The sequence below is a fragment of the Hyalella azteca genome, unplaced genomic scaffold, assembly GCF_000764305.2.
Source record: "Hyalella azteca isolate HAZT.00-mixed unplaced genomic scaffold, Hazt_2.0.2 contig2151, whole genome shotgun sequence".
NCBI classification, from domain to species: domain Eukaryota; kingdom Metazoa; phylum Arthropoda; class Malacostraca; order Amphipoda; family Hyalellidae; genus Hyalella; species Hyalella azteca.
The window spans coordinates 279,724-300,354 of record NW_025932436.1 but is presented as its reverse complement, the minus strand read 5'-3'; the positions used below and the strand labels follow the sequence as shown (position 1 = coordinate 300,354).

Sequence of the window (20,631 nt, the reverse complement as noted above, 5' to 3'; positions counted from 1 at the left end):
AATCCGCATTGCTTTACCGTTTCCGCCAAAAATATCTTGCAGAAAAAACATAAACATCGTAATGTAAACAAATAAACAAAACGTTTGTTGAAGATCGCGCATAGTTGCGGTCATGTCAAAGCGGTCAGACTGTATATTAACAAGTGCTGAACTTACAGTAGAGACAAATTTTATTGTTGCCGTTTGACTGTTTAAGGGTAAAATAACTAAAATTAGAGATTTGGGGTAACACGCATGGTGGCAAACCACAGATTTTTTAGAATCAGTTCATTTTTAATTTCCTCATTTACCCAAGATTTAAATCAATTTCTTATGTATGATACTGCTGGTATCCAGGATACTTTACTGGTCTACTTATAGGACTTGCAAATGAACTTGAGGGAGAGTCTAAAAAACTCTGTGCTTTGCCACTATGGTAACACGTGCATAAACTTTGTAAATAAATTCGCATTCGCACCTCGTAAATTCGAGCAGAATTGGCAGGGGTAGCCTCAATGATACTGTCACTGTCAGGGTCTGAGTTTTCAACAACAAGGCTGCCAGAATCTGCACCACCCCTCTCTACCATTGCAATTGACTCATCTGTCTCCAGTCTCCACCACTCCAGATGACCCTGGAGGACCAAAACCAGACCCAGCAACAGCAAGGTAGCTGGGATCCGCCATGTTTAGCCAAACTCCAACTCCTTATGGAAAGGACAAAGCCAAAGGCACAAAACACAAAAAAAAAGTAAACAAATAAAAGAAATAAAAATTTTAATACAGATAAAGAAAGAAAAGAAAAATATAAAATAAACTCAAAATAATTTGAGACAAGAAAAGAAAAGAAAAAAAATTCAGCAAAGCAGACTGGCAAACCCCTGAGGGAGAAAGCCAGTTGTGTTAATAAGGTATCAAACTTTAAATTAATATTATTTTAATTAAATGCAAATGCTTATCCTTCGACAATAAATTCACCGGTACTTTAGAGAGCTCAAATAACACACGTGCTTCCGCCGTGAACGCAACTGACTTTCTCCCAAATGGTGATAGCCTAATAATGTTACTATCTTTCATCAAGGTTTATATCCAGACAAACTGCTAAAATATGGAACAGGAACAGCCATTGAAATATGTTGAATGATTAATGATTTCCACGTTTTCTCAGCCACATGAAACGCGGTTTTCTATGTGCAGAACTGCAGATGGAGCCCATTTCTGTTTGCGCGGATATATCGACAAACGAATTTTGCAAACACGCGTTGACATCAATCATGGAAAATAAAAACAGAGCCTCTACATTTACCTTAACTCACAGCTTGGTGTGCTATACCCTCAACTACCTCAAGAAGTACTGGTCCTGGGATCACTGAAGAAAAAATAGCGACGAGGATATCAAACAGGCGACAGAAACTTTTTTCGATACTTCTCCAGAGTTGGACTTAGAAGACATTAGATTCTGACCAAATGGTACAAAGGCTATCCAAACACCATATATCATGATTTAAGAAAAATATATTTTGCCTGAGCAATCTGAACATCATTGTTTGCAATTAGGCCCCATTTGAAGAAGCTGAACGTCCTCCAAAATACGTTTTTAACGTTTTCAATATTTTTTTTTTGTAAAAGTTACAACTAAACTAAGCACGTTTCCACGAAACCAAAGGACCAAACATGCTTCAAACATAACCACTGCTATGCAGCCGAAAGTCAAGGCAAGAATAGAATAGAAGTGTCGGCATTGAAGAAATAGGACCATGGCCTTTGGAACACGATCTTTCAATAACTGACGATTGATTGAGATAGCTGCTGGACTTATTGCCTGGTCCGTAAGTTGCTGGACAAACGCCAAAAATTGTTCTCAATTTGTCGATTGAGGGACTTCTGTTCAGTACAGATCAGATGAAAAATTTCAGATTTTCTCACATTATAAAAAAAAAGATTCACAGATAAAACCTACTTCAATGCACAGCAAAATTATAACCAATTAAACAGCATACCAGATTTCGATATGAGCATTGGGAAAGCAACAGCTAATAGAACGTGGACCAAGTTTGCGGTAACTCAATAGTTTACTCAATTCACTCCAGCTGAGAGACATAAACCTGCATCGTAAGCAGCGCCTTATATAGTGCAGCGGCTTTTGCCTCCTCTAGTCCATATCTCGGCAATTCCCCTCGACAAGACGAAGGAACAAGTTCAAAGTTTTCTCTTACTACTGCATTTGATTTGGAAAATGCTCACGTTCAGGGGATGGAAGCAAGTAATCAATAACATGTTGAACTCCAATTTACTAGAAACGAATGTTAATCTACGAAAAGTAGAACTAACTAAACAAGCGTTCATCATGATCACGAGTCTTGCCGGAGATATAGAAAATAAAGAAAATCACCTTTGTGAAATGCAGATTGAACTCAAATTTCAAGTTCAATGGCGCGCAAAAAAGGGTGCAAATACACGAGAACATAAAACTAAAATGACTAATACAGGATAAGCAAGGCAATTCTGTTCTTGCAAAAATTAACTAGTCTTGGTAACTGTTCTGTTCCCAAGTGGCGAATTTCGAATGTAGGCGAAGTGACAAACAAGTGTCAGTGAAAAAAAACGCAGATGGGAGTATAGATAGATCGCTATCTGATTAGAACAATAAACAAAACCCTTACTTCGGGGTAAAAAATGGTTTGCCAAGCCCAGTGTTGGGTGCTTATTGCACTATTTTTAATGGGGAATCGAAGCTAAGATTTTGAACCCTCGAGCGGAGCACTTCATAACACAGAGATGGCAACAGCAACTACGAACAATGATTCGAGGAAACTAATATTAATGAAAGTACGATCCTGCATAATAAAGCAAATTCGTTCAATTATTTTTAGAAAATAATTATAGGTTAACGGAAGCATACATAAAACGCTATCTTGAGAGTAACAGACTGACTCACAAAAGAAAATCCTGTTAAGGAAATAAATCAATGTCAACAAAAGTAATAAATAAAAGTAGAAATGAAAAAAAATCGCATAACTTTGAACCGTGAAGTTCGAAAAAAATTTCCTTTTAAGTAAAAAAAGCACAAAAATTAACATAAAACGGCAATGCAACAGGATACTAATTAAATTGTAATGGCAAAAATGAATTGAGCTATTTTCTAAGCATCAAAACTGCGTATATAATTCGGTTTTACTCCTCTAATTCATAGCGAATTAATACACTCCACTCGATCTAAAAGCTAAATCAAAGATGACCAATAGAACGTTCATCAAGGCAAAACGACATTTTGCTACATCAGAATTTGTGCTTGTAACTTGCAATGGAATTATACTCAAGTGCCAGAGACCAACCAGCATTACTTCCGCTGAAACATAGAAACGAGTAAATTCATGGTTTGTCACCTTCTTCTAAAATGAGGAGGATTTCATCCGGTCCCTCATGCAATTCTTCGTCTTCGCCACACAACGAAGGCTTGTAATTTTCAGATTTAGGGACGATCAAGCCACTCTTGTCTTGCCACCGATCATAGAGATTACCCGCAGGTGCGCGTACATTCGCTGACTGGTAACAGTTCAGGGAAGATGCTTCCACCTGGTTAGAGCCCCTTTCATCTCTCAAGTTTAGTATTCGTCCCCTCAGTATTGGCTTAGTCTTCTGAGTATTAGTTTTGACTGGATATGAATTGGCCTTTGACTTGATTTGCGGCGAATTGCGGAGGCACTCGTGTAGAGTACTTGAGTCCTCTGAGTCGCCGTCGGTTTTTTCTCCAACCAATTTTGGTTGGCAATCTAAATTTATTTCATTCCGGGTAATCTGCTCCTTTGAGCAAGGCGAAGTTACTGGTCCACTCGTAGAACCCTTACTATCTTTAGTGCTGTTCTCGTAGGTGGACAGCAAAGATAAAATGTCCCTAGAAGGCGATCCATTTGCGATGTATGGAAGAGTTTGAAAAGGTTTCCCACTGGGTCTCGAAAACACAATCCCAGAAGCCTTTTCAACATCATCGTCAACATGGTGATTTGGCAGAAATTTAGATGCGTAATTGAATGCATTGAGAGAGCTATTTCCTTGCGCTCTTTTGGAGTGGCGATATTTTTTTGCAGCTTCACTAGGAGTGTCACTCACACAACTATCCGAAGTACTCGTCCATGACTCGTTTTCGAAAGTATCACTTCTCTGAGTCTGAGGTGCGAATGGGTCGTTGATGGAAGCAGCGGTGTCGACAATAATTCTATTTCCTGGTTGCACATTACCGTTAAAAATCACAGGAAATTGCCCGGTAGTTATATCATCAAGTATTGATGCAGAGTCTGAGTTACAGTCATCTGGTGATACCTGTAACTCTGCAGAGTCAGGGTTACAGGTATCACCAGACGACTCAACATGATTCTTAATCGTAGCGATTTCAGTGCAATTATTTAGAGGATCGTTGAAGCAGTGTTCTGGAGCATCATGTTCTGAATCTGAATTGCTTTCCATTTCTTTCATAATAGCTTCTTCTTCCAAGTAAATCCTGAGCCTGGTGACCTCGACATCTTCGTCCGGATTTAATACGCTACACCCTTCTTGAAACTCTTGAGACCATGGGGCTTTATCAACACAAGCAAACGCGGAATTTGGCGAGAAATGATAGTCATCACATGAAGTCATTTTAAGAGGAAGTTCCTCACACTTTTCTTCAAACACTACCAAGGGGTCGTGACATTTTTCAGGGCACGTGGATGGTGAGCCGAACCAATCGTACTCGAGAAGTTCGTTAATAGACGGACGAGCGATGGCATCCTTGGTAAGCATTCTTCTAAGAACGGCGTGGGTTGCGAGAGAGGAGTTCATATTTTCTTCCAGAGTGTCCATGCTTTCGCCAAGACACATAAGCCACAAAATTATTTGTCCTAAAGAATATACGTCACACGCAAGATTAGTGGAAATGGCTTCAGAAGCCTTTTCAGCTTCACCTCGACCAAGAACAATTTTTTCATTTTCTTCATTCAGAGATTTGAGGTTGGAAGAAGAGACCTCTCGTTCATGATAAGAACTTGAGTTTACAGCGGTTGAAGAGCCGATGGCATTTTTCTTCAGAGCTGTCAGATCTTTGTTTGGCGGTACACTAGACGCCGGAAATGCAAGGTTGGCCACTAGCTGTGTTTTTCGGCATAGCTTTGAGGCTGAGGGAAGATGACTATCATGTCGCTGACGAAGCTCAGGAGCAAAGAAGCGCCAGGGAGGAAGGGGTTCGGTGGTTGTTGCTTCTCGTAGAGGACGCAGATTGAACGCGTCATTGACGATGATGTTTACAGGGCTCAGCAACTGGTAAGCCATGTTGTTGTCATGAAAGTCCCGCAATTCTGGAAATAAAGGCTTACCTAATAAATGAAAGTAATAATATAATAATATTAATAATAATACTAATAATAATAGCGGTTTCAGCGTTTATTAGGCCGTAGGCCCATCGCAGAACATTCACAGCATTTTGAGGTCTCGAACTCGCAACGCACTGCTACAATTATGCTAACCACTGGGCCACCCTGCTACGTAATCTACTGATCAAGATGAAATTGATAGCTTCTACACTATTGTCAAAACACATGACTCTTTCTACTTCTGAGGACCACAGAAGTAATAATATGCGTTTAAAAATTACTTTTTAAAGACAACACTTCTAAAGGGGCCAGTGTCGCCGATGTTACACATTTGCAATGAATTTCTTATTTCATTTTTAAATATTAAAAAATATATTGTACATGTGCAACATGGTTTTAAAACCATGTGCTTCATGTTTCCAAAACCATAATATAAGGGTTTACCATGGTTTCAAAACCATACTCATGGTTTTAAAACCATGAAAATTTTAAAATTTGTGTATTCTGTCAATTGATTCATGCATTGTCTCCAACTTTACGCAAGTGTGCTAAATTTAAGACCGATTGGACAGGTAGAAGTGTCTTAAATATCGATTATAAGATTTGTAGCAGACAAACAAACAAACAAACATACAACAAGAAGTGAAGTTACAGAGAAGTGTTGTAATAATAATACAAAGTAAAGTTTATACAGTAGTCACAGTGAAGTTAGAAAGCAGCATCTAAATCTGAGGACATCAACGATCACTGAAGGCATGATTTTTTTTAAACAAGTTTCTACCTCAGAGTACCTCAGAGACGAAATAAGAGTTCAGATTTGACATAGAGTTGCGCTAATTATACACCCTAACTCTTTCGTCTGCCCTTCCCCCCCTATTCGTTTGCCCTTCCACCCTATTCGTCTGCCCTTCCCCCCTATTCGTCTGCCCTTCCTCCTCTATTCGTCTGCCCTTCCTCCTCTATTCGTCTTCTCCCCTATTCGTCTGCCCTTCCTCCCCTATTCGTCTGCCCTTCCTCCCCTATTCGTCTGCCCTTCCTCCCCTATTCGTCTGCTCTTCCTCCCCTATTCGTCTGCTCTTCCTCCCCTATTCGTCTGCACTTCTTCCCCTATTACGAACCAGGCAATAAGTCCAGCAGCTATCTCAATCAATCGTCAGCTATGGAAAGATCGGGTTCCAAAGGCCGGATCCCTTGTGAATCAAGTCACGACAAGTTCAAGAATCGGCAACAGGCCATGGGCCTATTTCTTCAACGCCGACACTTCTATTCTATTCGTCTGCCCTTCCTCCCCTCTGACTTGTAGCGTCTTCAGTCTTAACCCTTCTCCCTCTCTTCCGGTGGCACTGTTAGGGACCGCTTTTAAATAAAATAATTTCATCGATAGTTAGGATTGTCATTTTGCTTTTTGAGTGAGCTATGAAGTCACCTCGTGTAGACCCGCTATGTACCTCGTCATTGTTATGTGATCCACCACAGAGGTTAGTACTTGAATTGTTTATCGTGTTATCTTTCATGTTTATGTAGTGGTGGTTTTTCTGGTGATATTGAATATTTATATTAGGTTATTATTCATGTGTTATATATTCGTTAGCGTTACTGTAATTCAAGTCCTTGATTTGTATTTATTCTTGCTTTTCAGCGAGGATCCGAACCTAGGATTCTTAAAAGTTGAAAGTAAAAGGCTAGATAGACACACGGTTTATAGTTTTTGATATTTGTTTTCTTGTATTTATCGTTCATTTATTATTATATTTCTAAATTCATCAATTTTTCTTCATCCTTGAATTGCGATCATTGGCCAAGTGCTCGGGGTCAGAGAGTGCTTTTTATTTATTGACTAGTCCCCAACAGCACATCTTCGCTCCACCCCCAACGTGTGGCCGTTAGCACAAGAAACCACAAGAATAATGTCGAGTAGCTGTCTACTGCAAAAACCTCTTAGACTACAGCCGCTATGCATAAAACCCTTTACCTACGAAAATATTAAAAATGTTTTGTTCCTAGTAACGCAAGCCGCAGTTATTATTTGACACAAGGATTATAGCAACGGCCTACCTCTCAGGACATCGGACACAACGGCAGCCTTGACGTTGTCGGGAACATCGAATCGTGATCGCAAGACGTAGTCGAGGAGCGTAAGATCCTTGCCGCAAGCTCTGTCATCCTGAGGAGGCTCAGCAAACCCATTATTTTGAGCAGCAAAACGCAACTCGATGAAGTCCACCAGTTGCCGCACAAGAACAACTTTATGCAATCGATCTTCTAATTCCTGACGACACGCAGTGAGAGCTTCCACAACCCAGTGCATCTGCAATCAAGTTAATTCGGATTATCTAGAAATTAATGTATAACACTTCCATTGGCATCGTTTGCTGATAGAAAATTCAGATATCCGTTTTTTTAATAATTTAATACAGTTATGAAAAATAGTAGCCAGATGGTAAAGAGATTGAGTGTTTTAATAGCATTTAGGACACTAAATTCAGAGCAATTGGGCACTAAAAATCATTATCAATATTTTAGAACAGTTATTTGAGCTCGATTCTAGGAAATGTATTAGGCGCGTTATTGACGTCAGACAACGATCACAACAACCTTACCTCTTTTGCATGCTCTGCCTCTACTTGTAGGGCGGTCCTCAAATTGACCGCCCGGTTCTTCACAGATTGTTTTTGAAGCTCCTGCTTCAAAGCGGCCAAGCCTTCCAAGGATTTCTCCGCTGTCGCATCTTCATCAGACGCTGATAATTTTAAAGGTAAGTGATGATAAGTTACAAGAGAAGGATAAACGAGACTCATGGTCTGCAAAGACACTATTTTGACCCCTCATTAACCATTTTGTCATTAAAGCGAACCCATTTTGTCATTAAATTCACTAAAAAGTGGGCGTCTTAAATTACAAGTTCAATGTAATAACTCATGTGACACAAAAGACGTCGACTCCTGCACCTGCTCCGTATTATTTTCAAAATTATAAACTAAATTTCCAATTAAGGTTCTAAAGCAGATTCGATTCGCAAAGAAAAAAACTTAATTTCTTCAGAAGCATGTCGCTCTTCAAATCTAAGAGAGAGTAAGATGGGCGCTAAGATTGCACAATATACGGTAATAGAATTAGGTAAACGGAAAGCAGATAAATTAAATGTTAACGATCAACTGCGAAATTGGTGCCCTGGTTTCAATGTGTTCAATTTTCTACACTTCTTTTAAGAAAAAATACAATACTTCCGGTATCTACTGAAATAATTTCCAGATTAGGTAAACCAAAACTATGGTAAGTGCGGCGACTTCTAATGATCATTTGAAGATATAGGATTTAATTATGAAATACAACGAAAAATACACAAATTTCAAAGCAAAGGCAACGCTTTATAATCAAGTAAACGTTCAATACTATAGAAACTCACCAGCAGGGGAGTGCTGCTCGTGATTGTACAGAGTTGTGCTCAGTAGGTTGTTCAGGTTGGTAGCGTAACCTTGATACACGGAGCAACAGCTTGCGGCGGCCGTGCTTACGTTGTCGCAGCACTCTACGTACTTTCGCTGCAAATAATTCACAACATTAGGTACTCCCATGCCACCTGATAAAATCTCATCTCAGGTAGTACAGAGTATAAGAATTTGTAACTATGAATATTGTAACTATGAGTATATGAATTTGTAACTATATGAATAACTATCATGCGATGCAAAACTGTACAGTAACAAAACAGGTTCTGTGGCAGAGATGTCCGAGAAATGCACATTGAGCTGTAGCAAATGAGGGAAGACGGTACGTTCATACACTGTGATCACTCGCAAGCAAATTCATGTTTTGTGACTTTATTAAAGAATTCATAGTTAGAAGTATTTAACAAGTACCAGCAGCGTCACATGCCGTTTGATTTTATGCTTACGCGCATGTAGTTGGAGTTCAGGACTAAATTAGGCACACAGACGATTTAGAGAAATTTCAAAATTCAGTTCCATATCTAGCACCTAATGTCAATGTCAATCCTCACATAAGCACTCGCTGTCAATCATTAGTAAAGTAAAGGTTCAATAGTAATGATATGATAAATTCACTGGACACGCAGGTCAACTGAATTAATGAACCGTTACATCAGATCGGGTAATAAAATGGAAGATGCGAGAAGCTCGAGAAAAATTTACCACGAGAAAAATTTTCTTCGTACTAACCTCATTCAAATTGATAGTTTAGAAAGGTGACCAATATTTCTTTGATCACTCTTTATTGGCTAGTGTACTTTATATAGGTATGTTAAACTCCCGTTCTCGCACTCAATTCTTAATAAATTGAACCTGGAAATGTTTTAAATGCAACTGGGAAGTGAATTTTGGGGTAACCAACTACATGTAGGAAAATTGACTTATATTGAAATAAAAAAAAAAACACTCACAAGCAAAAAATGTACGAAACCCCCAAAAATATCAACTAAAAGATGAAAGTTAATCATATGTTTAGGCGGATTTTGGTATTTTGGGGATGTCCCTAGCAGCCGTGCCTAATGAGAGGTTTACTTTAAACTTTGTTGGACTTTATTTTGAATACATTCAATATTAATCATTGCCATGCAATGTAATCTGTTGAATAACAATAGCCGAAACAGCTTATTTTTAATAAAAAAAACGACTCCGAAGGTATCGTGCATGAACCTTATGATAGTTGTAATAATTATGTATCCAGGAAGATTGTAATAAAGAAGTTTCCCTTGCATTGATGTTGCAGGCCACATTTCTCAGGGCACAAACTGGCAAATAATGTTACAGAAAATTGACAAATTAAAAAGCGAAATTATTGGTCAACAGCACTTCCTTATAAAGGCCAACTAAGCCAACGCGATAAATATAACTACTGATATTAGAAGTGCATTTCACCTTCCAAGCATAAGCCTTCTTAAGGAGCTGCACATAAGTGGGTCTGGACCAGCCACTTCTCTCGCAGGCGGGAAGACTTGGGTGCTTCTCAAGAGCCGCGTCCAGACACGAGACCAAGTCCTGGTCATACACAAAAAGTACTAAAAATTAGTTGCAATTATTTCGTCTGTCATCAACGATATACAATGGAAAATACCAATTTAAAGTTGATTTACACAACATGAACACAGAAATCAATTTTAAATAATAATATACGTTTAAAAATTACTTTTTAAAGACAACACTACTAAAGAATCCAGTGTCTCCAATGTTAAAGATGTACAATGAATTTCTCATTTTATTTTCGAATAATAAAAAAATTAAATTTTACATTTTTTATATATAATTTTTTTAATTATTTATTCTGTCAATTGATTCATGCATTGCCTCCGACTTCACACAGGTGTGCAAAATTTCAGTTCAATTGGACAGGTAAAAGTGTGTCAAATATCAAAATATGCGTTTAAAAATTCCTTTTTAAAGACAACACTTCCAAAGAATCCAGTGTCTCCAATCTTACAGATGTACAATGAATTTCTCATTGAATTTTCGAATTAAAAAAATTAATTTTTCAAATTTTTTAATATATAAATTTGTTTAATATATAATTTTTTCAAAATTATTTATTCTATTAATTGATTCATGAATTACCTCTGACTTCACACAAGTGTGCAAAATTTCAGATCAATTAGACAGGTAAAAAAATTGTGTCAAATATCAGTTATAAGATTTGTAGCTGACAAAATTATTTTTTCAATTTTTATTAATATTGAAAAAATATATATTTTTCAATTTTTAAAATCATTTATTTTGACATTTGAGTCATGCATTGTCTCCAACTTTACACAAGTGTGCATAATTTCAGATCGATAGGATAAGTAGAAGTGTATTAAATTTCGATTACAAGATTTGTAGCAGACAGATAGACAGACAGACAGACAAGAAGTGAAGTTAAAGAGAAGTGTTGTAATAAAAATTCGTAAAATTGCCTTTAATTAGATTCACGAGCTGCATGTCTTGAGAATAGTTCCTAGGCAACTATCTGGACAAATTCTTCGAAAACTTGAAACTAATATTTTTTCCAATATTTCATCAACGCAAGTTTTGCAACGACGTATGTCTTAGGCGTGCCTGCCATTTAAATACTTTAATGCTACGCACATAATACCGTTTTTCTTCACCATAGTTCTAGTTATACACCGACGTCTTATCAAAAACTAACCTCAAGGAGGTGCAAATTTTCAAGAAGTTCCATTTCCTGACATGCGTCTAGATATTTGGTGATGATTTTACGTGGAACCTGAAGAAAACAAGTAGCAGGTAATTAATATTTCTACTGAAGAACGCGAGGGTAATTTGAAATCTTTTGTATGGAAAGAGATGTATGAGTGATACCTCAAGGCTTGAATAGATAGGTGAAGTAGGAGAAGGAACATAACACGTAAGTTCATCATGAGAGATAAGGAACAAAGGTAAAAATTACAAGCAACAGAAATAAAGACACCCATGCAAGAGGTCGCTAGCACCAAAAATTAGACGCACGCTAGAAAGTAACTGAAATGGGGAGGGCAAAAATTTTAATTTACTATATTTTGCCTAGAAGTAGAACGCATTTGCATAGGATTTCCCATTTGCATTTGTAAATGGAGTATTGTTTGCATGGTTATACGAAAGATGTTCAATGAAAGAACATAGAATAATTTGGCATTACTTTGTATCGTCCGGGCCCCTGTCTATCTTGTTAAAAAATTTGGTTCATTCAGAACTTTAAATTCAGACTATTAAATTGACTGAATAACCCATTCCATTCAATGGTCTGAATGACCATCATTCCATGTTACTGCCGTGTACCAACACAAGGCCTATAGATGGCCTGCATATGTTGCTTTCCGACGCAAAAGCGAGCTGCCGAGATTAATAAGACTTATACAGCGTGTTTATCTCGATCACACAGATCGACACTATTTGGTGATCTACTCTACACCTATTCTTCTGTTCCTCTATCCTCACAGTGTACTTCGTTTTCCGTTATTTGCTTTTCCTCCTGCACTCCCTTGTTCGGCGCTCTCCCGTGCTCGCGAATGTAGCCACCGAAAGAACAATAATAAAATTTCAGGAACCAAACCTGAAACGTCAATCAATTAAACGATTCTTACCGAGAGCGACCTCTGAAGATTGTATTGAAAAACAACATGAAAGCATACATTGTCAAACAATTTATAACCTCACTTAAAATATAGATGGCTTAGAAAATATAGATATAATTTTCAACCAAACCTGTATAAATGAAGAATTTCTGCCTAACTATACTAATAATATAATATATATACCTGATTAGTAGCGCCGTCAAGCATGCGTTGTTTGATGGCAGTGCCCTCCATGAATGCAGCTTGCAGGATGCCGTTGTGGAGGCGCGTTGGGCCGTCGTCTGGGGGAGCACCGAGCTCCACGCCCACCGATCGTCCAACCCGTTGCAGCGAGCACTCGAGCCCACTCGGTCCTGCAGCATCAATTACTTTTAGAAATGTATTTTTTTATTGTTTACTAATGAATTCAATTTTTAGCGCATTTTCTCATTTACGGAAAAAAATGCACTATTGTGCTTGTCATGTCCTTCTGTGACTTCACATTCATGTCCGTCCGTGACTTCACGTCACGGACGGACGAGAAAATGGGCTCTCTGTCACTCACTGCAGTGAGTACTGAACTAATTTTTTAGAATATGTTCATTATTAGCCCTCTAGCTGTGGCAGTGAGAAAGCTACGATCTCTTTCTCCTGTGATTATCAACATAAAAGTAACATAAATATGCATGATCCGTCATAAATAAAGTCGGAGCAACACATGATGGATAAAAGATAGGTTGCAAAAGAAATGAGAAATAACATGTTCTAGAACTCACGTGATCTTACCAGCACCTAACGCATGATCTATGCAAAAAAGTTTAATTAGGGTGCACTATGAGCCAGGCAATCTGTAGAGCAAGCTCATCATTTCTCTCTCGTTGCACACGGCTCATATATACCTACTACTATGATCACATTTATTAACGCAGTATAGGCTTTGATCTCTGGCATCACTTTTTGCTGACATGTTACGACTCCTAACACTAACAATTATTAGTACCGTATTGGAAAGATACCATACCCTGGTGTAAAGCCCAATGGAAAATGTAACGGATGATATTTGAACTCATATTTTGTATTTCATAAAAATGTTCAATTCCTGGCCCAGAGTGACCTGGCAATGATTTATAACTGTTCCCACATGCCATCCAAGTGTAACTGTTTCCACATGCCATCCAAGTGTAACTGTTTCCACATGCCATCCAAGTGTAACTGTTTCCACATGCCATCCAAGTGTAACTGTTTCTGCATGCCACCCAAACATTACACATACTCAAAGCGCTAACAATTAGCACATTCATCACTTAATTAGAAAATTCCAAATCATACTAGCAGCTAACATGTCTTATAATTGGTGATACACAAAGAATGTAAGAGACCTTAACTATGAATGTGGTTTCCATACCATCATTTTTCTTAATTTAATAATAGAAAAAAGGACATGATTAGGTGTGATAATTTTAACAATAGCCACATAGAAATTTAGAAGGTCAAAATTATTCAAACTTAAATACATACAACATCTCCAATACAATCTTCAAAAGTAATACACACCAGTTATCCAGAGAAGATTCTTGGCAGCACATCTCAATTCTGTGATTTTCTGGAGAAAATCTAAGTCCTCCAGCACCTTGGAATTAGAATAAAGAGAATAACTTTCAAAGTGACTTAGGGGTTGTATGTTGAACAAACTGATAGGCAAGGTTTGCAAAGGTTCAATGATATGAAGAAATTTTAACTTGATTCCTTAAATGTTTAATACTTTTATCAAAGATATGAATTTTATGCAATTGCAGAAACAGAATGTAAGATAATCATTATTGATGAGAATAATTTCTCATAAAACAAATTTGGCCGGGTATTCCTGGGATTCTCTAAAAAAAGGTCATGAAATCCTACCCATTGACCATTGTGTGCATAAACTTTTTTCATACAAAAAGCCATTCATCGCTTGCCCAGCCTCCTTTCCTATTAGCTGCATTTTTAATTCAAAACCAGGACAACAAGCAAGACAGCACTGCGTCAACAAGGCCATAAATAAACTTTATGAGCACTAATGTGAGACTACACTATAAAATAAATAGCAAGTTGCAGAAACAAAATAAAATAATTTAAAAAGGCAGAAGTGTGACTGTGTGAATGTTACATAGGAAAAAAATCACATAAAATTTAGGCACTCACTAGGTGAAATGGGTTCTGTCTTTTCAATCGCTTTATTTCCAGATCGTACGCACGTAGCTGGCCTCTCAGCTGAAGTTCAGTTATATGTACAGGCTCCTCCTGCACATGTTAAGTATTAAGCTCAGATCAAGATAAGAATTCAGGCATTTTTCTGATTTTTTCATAATAATAGAATTAGTCTAACACCACTACAAGATTATTGAATTTGTTGATGACTTCCAGCCAGCTTGTGAGTTTTTGTGAAACTAATCTTGAAGAGGTTCAAATTAATAAAATTTAGCGGCTCATTTATTTGAAAAAGCTAAATTTCAGTCAAATGAACAGAGCCGCAAACAATAGAACTAAGTTATGCAACTTTCTAATTTAATATATAATAGACAAAAATTTCTAAATAAATTGGCAATCAATATGAGAATTCATGAGCATTGTGAAAACATTTCACTTCAAATTTATGTCCATTTTTTTTGCATACAGTGACAATTACAGTTAGATACTAGGAAATTATCTAAAAATTTCTAATTTTGCCGCTATTCAATCGTATCATTCCAACTAGACACATAGATTATATTTTTACATATTTTCAAATATTGCATTATTTTTTGATGAAATACATACCTAAGGTAACTCTGTACCACCAAACATGTTCATTGATTTGCTGGAAATATAACAATTAACTTAAAGAGAGATGAGAGACCAACATACATTTTTCACATCCAATGCCATAGACTGACCACCAAGTCACCAACAATGAATAATTATAAAACTGGGAAACTAAAATTATAGTAGACACCCTAGCAACTTAGCAAGTAGCAACATATGAATATATATTATTGATTTTTCAGGGCTGCAAGTTGAAATTTGTCTCCAGAAGCTGTACAGTTAGAAAATTCTTGAGGATTTCTTCTTACCTTGTCAAAATTTGAGAAATTACAACTGCTGAAAGATGGAATATTTCTTCTTGAGACTGAACCAGAACTTTCTTGATAATCATTCCTCCACATCTGAGTGGCTGCTGAAATGCAGCCATAATCCATGTCAACAGTTTCTTGCTCTATTTGGTAAAGTGTCTTGCCAGATTATATATTGAAGATTCTAATGTATGAACAGAGCTTTGAATGGAGAGACTGAGTCACTTCACTAAATTCACTTATACATCCATCTGCTGATCTGCAGGAATGATAGATAAGTAACTAAGCACTTCCTGAAACTGAAGTTGTTACATGTTGAACATCTATAGAGAATTTTAGCATCTATTATCTATAGACTATATAGGTATAAATGTTCAAAAAAATTAAATCTTTTATATTAAGCCAAAATAAACAAAAGTTGTACTATATAGTATTCTATTCAGAAATTTTTGGGTAAGCTAGAAGCAAGCTATTCCAACAAAAATAGAACAAATAAGAAATCTTCATGTTAAATTAAAACATCACAAAAAAGTCTAAAATAAAAATATGATGGTGTCAAACTGTCAACATTTATCAACTTTTGCAGCAGCAGCACCATGTCATTGTCACTGCCAAACTGACAATTTGTCAGTTTGAAATTTTAAAATCAGATCCCTCACACTGTCACAAGCCTCCCTTTGCCTTATGTAAACATTTTTATTTTAGATTTACACAAGCCTCCCTTTGCTTTATATAAACATTTTTAATTTAGATTTACACAAGCCTCCCTATGCTTTATGTAAACAATTTTATTTTAGATTTACACTTGCAGGTCGCACTGTTGCAGACTTGCAGGCTACAGCCTTGCACTTGCAGGTCAGGTCTCATTCTCAATCTGTCTCACCTCTTCTCTTAAAAACTAAGATTTCAAGTTTTCTAAATAAAATTTTACCCATTACAAACTTAAACAAGCAAATTTAAAATATATGCCATATACTTGGCATATAGCCACCCATACCCCATAGTCCACACTAGTAGGACACAATACTTTTTATGATATTATCAATTTAACTTACATAATACATGTGAAACTGAAATGAATAATTTGGCAATTATATGACTGGAAAATGGCCCATCTCATAGATCCCCAAGCCTAAGGGCCAAACCCAAAGGCCAAAGCCAAACCAATTACCCAATGGCCAATCATGCCCAATGCACAATGGTAGAAAAAATTCTCTATAATATAAGTAACTATCATTCTTCAATAATATTTTTTCATAGGTATTGAGAACATTATCATTTCTTTCAAGAACAACCCAATTTATTCGGATTTTTTTCACTAGGCTGACCGCTGACAGTGATGCTGACCTGACCTGTGGGCTGTGGCTGTGACCAAGTCAGTGAAGTTGTGAACTGTGAAGTCACCAATGGCAAAAACCAAAGAGCGGCCTCAGTTCACTGTTCAGCGATTTGATCATGAATCATGATGTGCTAACACTAACAGCAACAGTTGCACTATTCACCGTTGCAGAATGCAGTAGGCTACCTACATCATTTCACAATAAATATCCAATTAGGCTTATCCATATACTGAGAATTAGATCTAGGATTTGTTAGTGAAATAGTGAGTGGTGAAAAACATTGTACCACTCAGGCTCAGGCAGTGTGGAATTCTAGAGGGATATTAAATTAACCAGTACACATAGCATATTGGAAAGCAGGACCTGAAAGGTTGGAAAGTCCAGGAACTTTCCACTTCCAGTCCATTTTATAATATACATTATACATATCCTATCACTTTTCAACTGTGATTGGTTTATGGGATTGTGATTTTAGCCCCTTCCAGCTTTCCAGCTGTGATTGGTTAATGGAGTTGTAATGTTATCTGCTTTCTAGCTGTGATTGGTTGCTGGGGATGCTTTCTAGCTGTGATTGGTTGCTGGGGATGCTTTCGCTTTCTAGCTGTGATTGGTTGCTGGGGATGCGTTCTAGCTGTGATTGGTTGCTGGGGATGCTTTCCAGCTGTGATTGGTTGTGCCCATAAGCCCCACCCCCAAATATGGTATATGTACTACAGTATTGGTTAACTAAATACTTAACTTAAACTTGATCATTACAAACAAAAAGCCTGGAAAATTCTTAAAAAATCCATTAAATAGAAGAAAAATAGAGAATATCTATCAAACAAGAGACATTCAAACAATTTTATAACAAATCTGAGGACTGAGGTACTATACAACTGAAACAGTTTGTCCACTTTTGATCCTCCTTTTCATTTATAGTCAGTCACCTGGCAGAGCACTGTATCTAAGGAAAGCATTCCACCTTGGGTGGAAAGCTTTTTTATAAGTGAACCTCCATTTCAAGAATTCCACCGGCCACCCTGTGTACCAGTACCACTGTACCAGTGAACCTATACCGCCTACCGGTCAGCGGTACCGCGGTACTCAGCATAGTGACAATGACAAACCAGAGATTTTATAGAATCAGTTCATTTTTAATTTCCTCATTTACTCAAGATTTAAACCAATTTCTTAAGTATGATAATGCTGGTATCCATGATACTTTACTCAGTTTACTGGTCTACTCATAGGAGTAGGTAGGTAATATTGTTCAAGTTCACAAGTTATAGCAAAGTACCTAACTAGTAAGCAAACAATTGTTGAGAGCAGTAAACTGTAAAGGATTGAGATTTTCTGCTAGAGCAGCATTTTAGGGTTTAGGCTAAAACGCTGCTTTAGCGGAAGATGGTGAAGCTAAAACTTTTAACTTCACCGTCTTCATGAGACATGAGTTCATAGTTTTATGCAGCACTACTGCACTAGGCCTAGCCCGCCTAGGCAGTAGGCACTGAAGTCAGTGAAGTGACTGAACATTTTCTCCACTACCACCAACGTGAGATGTGAAACCGGCTTCAGCGTTCTGTTGATTTTGCCAGCATTGAAGCTGGTAGTGGTTTGCTGCAATGACATTAATGTCTAAAAGACTAAAAATCTAAATTTGGTTATAGTTTTCGCATCTGTGACGCTCACGCCACGCCACTTACTCTTAGGTACTAGACGAAAGTTTGACATTAATTGACAAACACAAATAGGTAAGTCCACAAGTTGAGTCTTGACTTGAACCATTGTTCGAGAACTGTTGCCAACACTTTCAAGCTAAAACCTGAAATTTTCAAGCATAAATACACTCGACAACCAAATTTTGTAGCTAAAAAGATAATTTTCCCTACATTTAACAAACATTTTGTCCGCGAAAGCTCATAATCACATTACCCGGCTAGAACTAGTAGGAAAATAGCTTAATGACACGTCTGCTGTTGCCACACAACGTGAAACAGGTTGGATGTGAATACGTGATAGAGATAAGCGCGCAAAATATTAAACTTTTACCATATCAGTTCGACAGTTATACACAGAATCTGATTTTAAAAATCATTAGTGGCAGTTATAATTTAATGAAAACTGGCAAATTATCATTAAATATTTCTTTATAATAAAAGTGATGGTATTTACAATCATTGGTCCTGTTGCTGTTGTCTCGAACCATACGTCTCGGACAAATTTACGGCCGGACCCGCGGCCGGTCTGCGGCCGGACTCCAGATTCAGTGTACATCGAATATTTCCCAAAGTACTGAACGTAGCTCGATGAAACTTAGTACACGTATTCATTATGGGCTTTTATGGCCTGACGGTAATGTCCGAGACGTTCGAACCATTATCAGTATTTTGGGTCTAGTTTGCGAGAACTGCTCATGAGGAAGTGGCTCACAACCCACATTTGTTGAATTACACGATTAGACCACTAATCGTGGTCTAATCGTGTACGAAGAAGTAATCACGTTGCCTCAAATTAGTGTTAAGTCATGAAAAGATCCGGTCAAATGAAACGATATTAGATCTTCTGTGAACAAGTCACGAAAAGGAAAAGAATCGGCGACAGGCTACACCAGGCCTACACTTCAGCGCCGAGATCAATATGTTATGTTAAAGAACAAATTGATGGTTAGAAAATTTTATTAGAGAATTATGTTAGAATCTACACAATTTGCCGAACAAACCTCAAAATATATGGAGCGAGTTTCAGATTATCTATCTAGTAATCGTCCACGTTATTATATGCGCTATAAATGCTAGCTGGCACAATCATGCTTGCACTCATACGTATCTACGAACTCAACCAAGTGCACAGCGCTTTAGAGGGCAGGCGGGTATCATGGCAGGCAGCGCAACGGAATAATTTATAGCTGGCGCGCTGCTACTCGATTAATCATTTTCCTGATCACACGAGGAAGAAAACCTATTCTTAGAAGTACAAACTGTGCCTAAGTATCAAATTCAATAATAAAATGATCGGAAAATTTTTCTACAAAACTTGACATTCCCCCCATTCTGTTCTGCGGCGCAAATAATATTCTGTTCTTTCTTTTGACGCATGCCATCTTGAGTTCGTTATTTATGCTTGGAAGTTACATTTACCACGCAAAAATAAACAAGTAAACATGTAAGTAGAGCTGATTTATTTTGATGCCAAACAGAAGTAATTGTGATCGACCGAATCTTTCTTTAACTTTTTGTTCATCGAGAAATTATCAACATAAAAGCGCACATTCAAATATTGTCATAGTACAGCATAGAATTTTTAAATGGTAGAGTACAGAACAAGCAGACGCTCACTACTGGCAGCTTTTTGAAAATGTAGATAATATATTTCTCTTCTCCCACGAAACCATGAGCAGAGGTTCAGGTGACTAATAGCATGACATCATAGAGGCCTGCCTTCGTCACCTTACGTGCTCAGTAGTACTGTATTTATCTTCGAATCGAACGACGGCATCGCAATGAAAGTTACGCTAGACATTTCCTCAGAATTATAAACAGTGGGGAAATTGCTGCATTCGTGCAGTGTGCATGACGTGTTTGAGGTGCGTGTGGACACGCTCATCTTCATGCTTCAGTTCACGGACTACTAACTTCTTAAGCGCATGACTGTCCTTTGACCACACAAACAAATGCACTTACTACGACCAAACTAAGTCTATCGATCTGCTGTACGGAATCTTAAAAATGATAATAATAATAATAATAAAGAACGATAATCAAATAATATGAATAATGACAATAATAATAAATTATTGCCTTATTATGATCAATGCTCATCTGCATGCTTCAGTTCTCAGATTTCAAAATGCCAACG

General features: G+C 37.4%; 1 protein-coding gene across 1 annotated transcript; it reads right to left on the bottom strand.

Moving 5' to 3' along the window:
* Positions 1 to 3,049: 3,049 nt before the first annotated feature.
* LOC108672452 lies at positions 3,050 to 18,735 on the bottom strand. Its single transcript, XM_018160116.2, has 11 exons — positions 18,709 to 18,735; positions 15,455 to 15,753; positions 14,547 to 14,645; positions 13,920 to 13,995; positions 12,570 to 12,739; positions 11,462 to 11,539; positions 10,201 to 10,320; positions 8,730 to 8,865; positions 7,924 to 8,063; positions 7,379 to 7,631; positions 3,050 to 5,308 (listed from the first exon to the last, which is right to left on the bottom strand). Exons 2-11 carry the CDS (start codon positions 15,578 to 15,580, stop codon positions 3,351 to 3,353), a joined length of 3,156 nt encoding a protein of 1,051 aa, XP_018015605.1. The 5' UTR covers positions 15,581 to 15,753; positions 18,709 to 18,735; the 3' UTR covers positions 3,050 to 3,350.
* Positions 18,736 to 20,631: the final 1,896 nt, after the last annotated feature.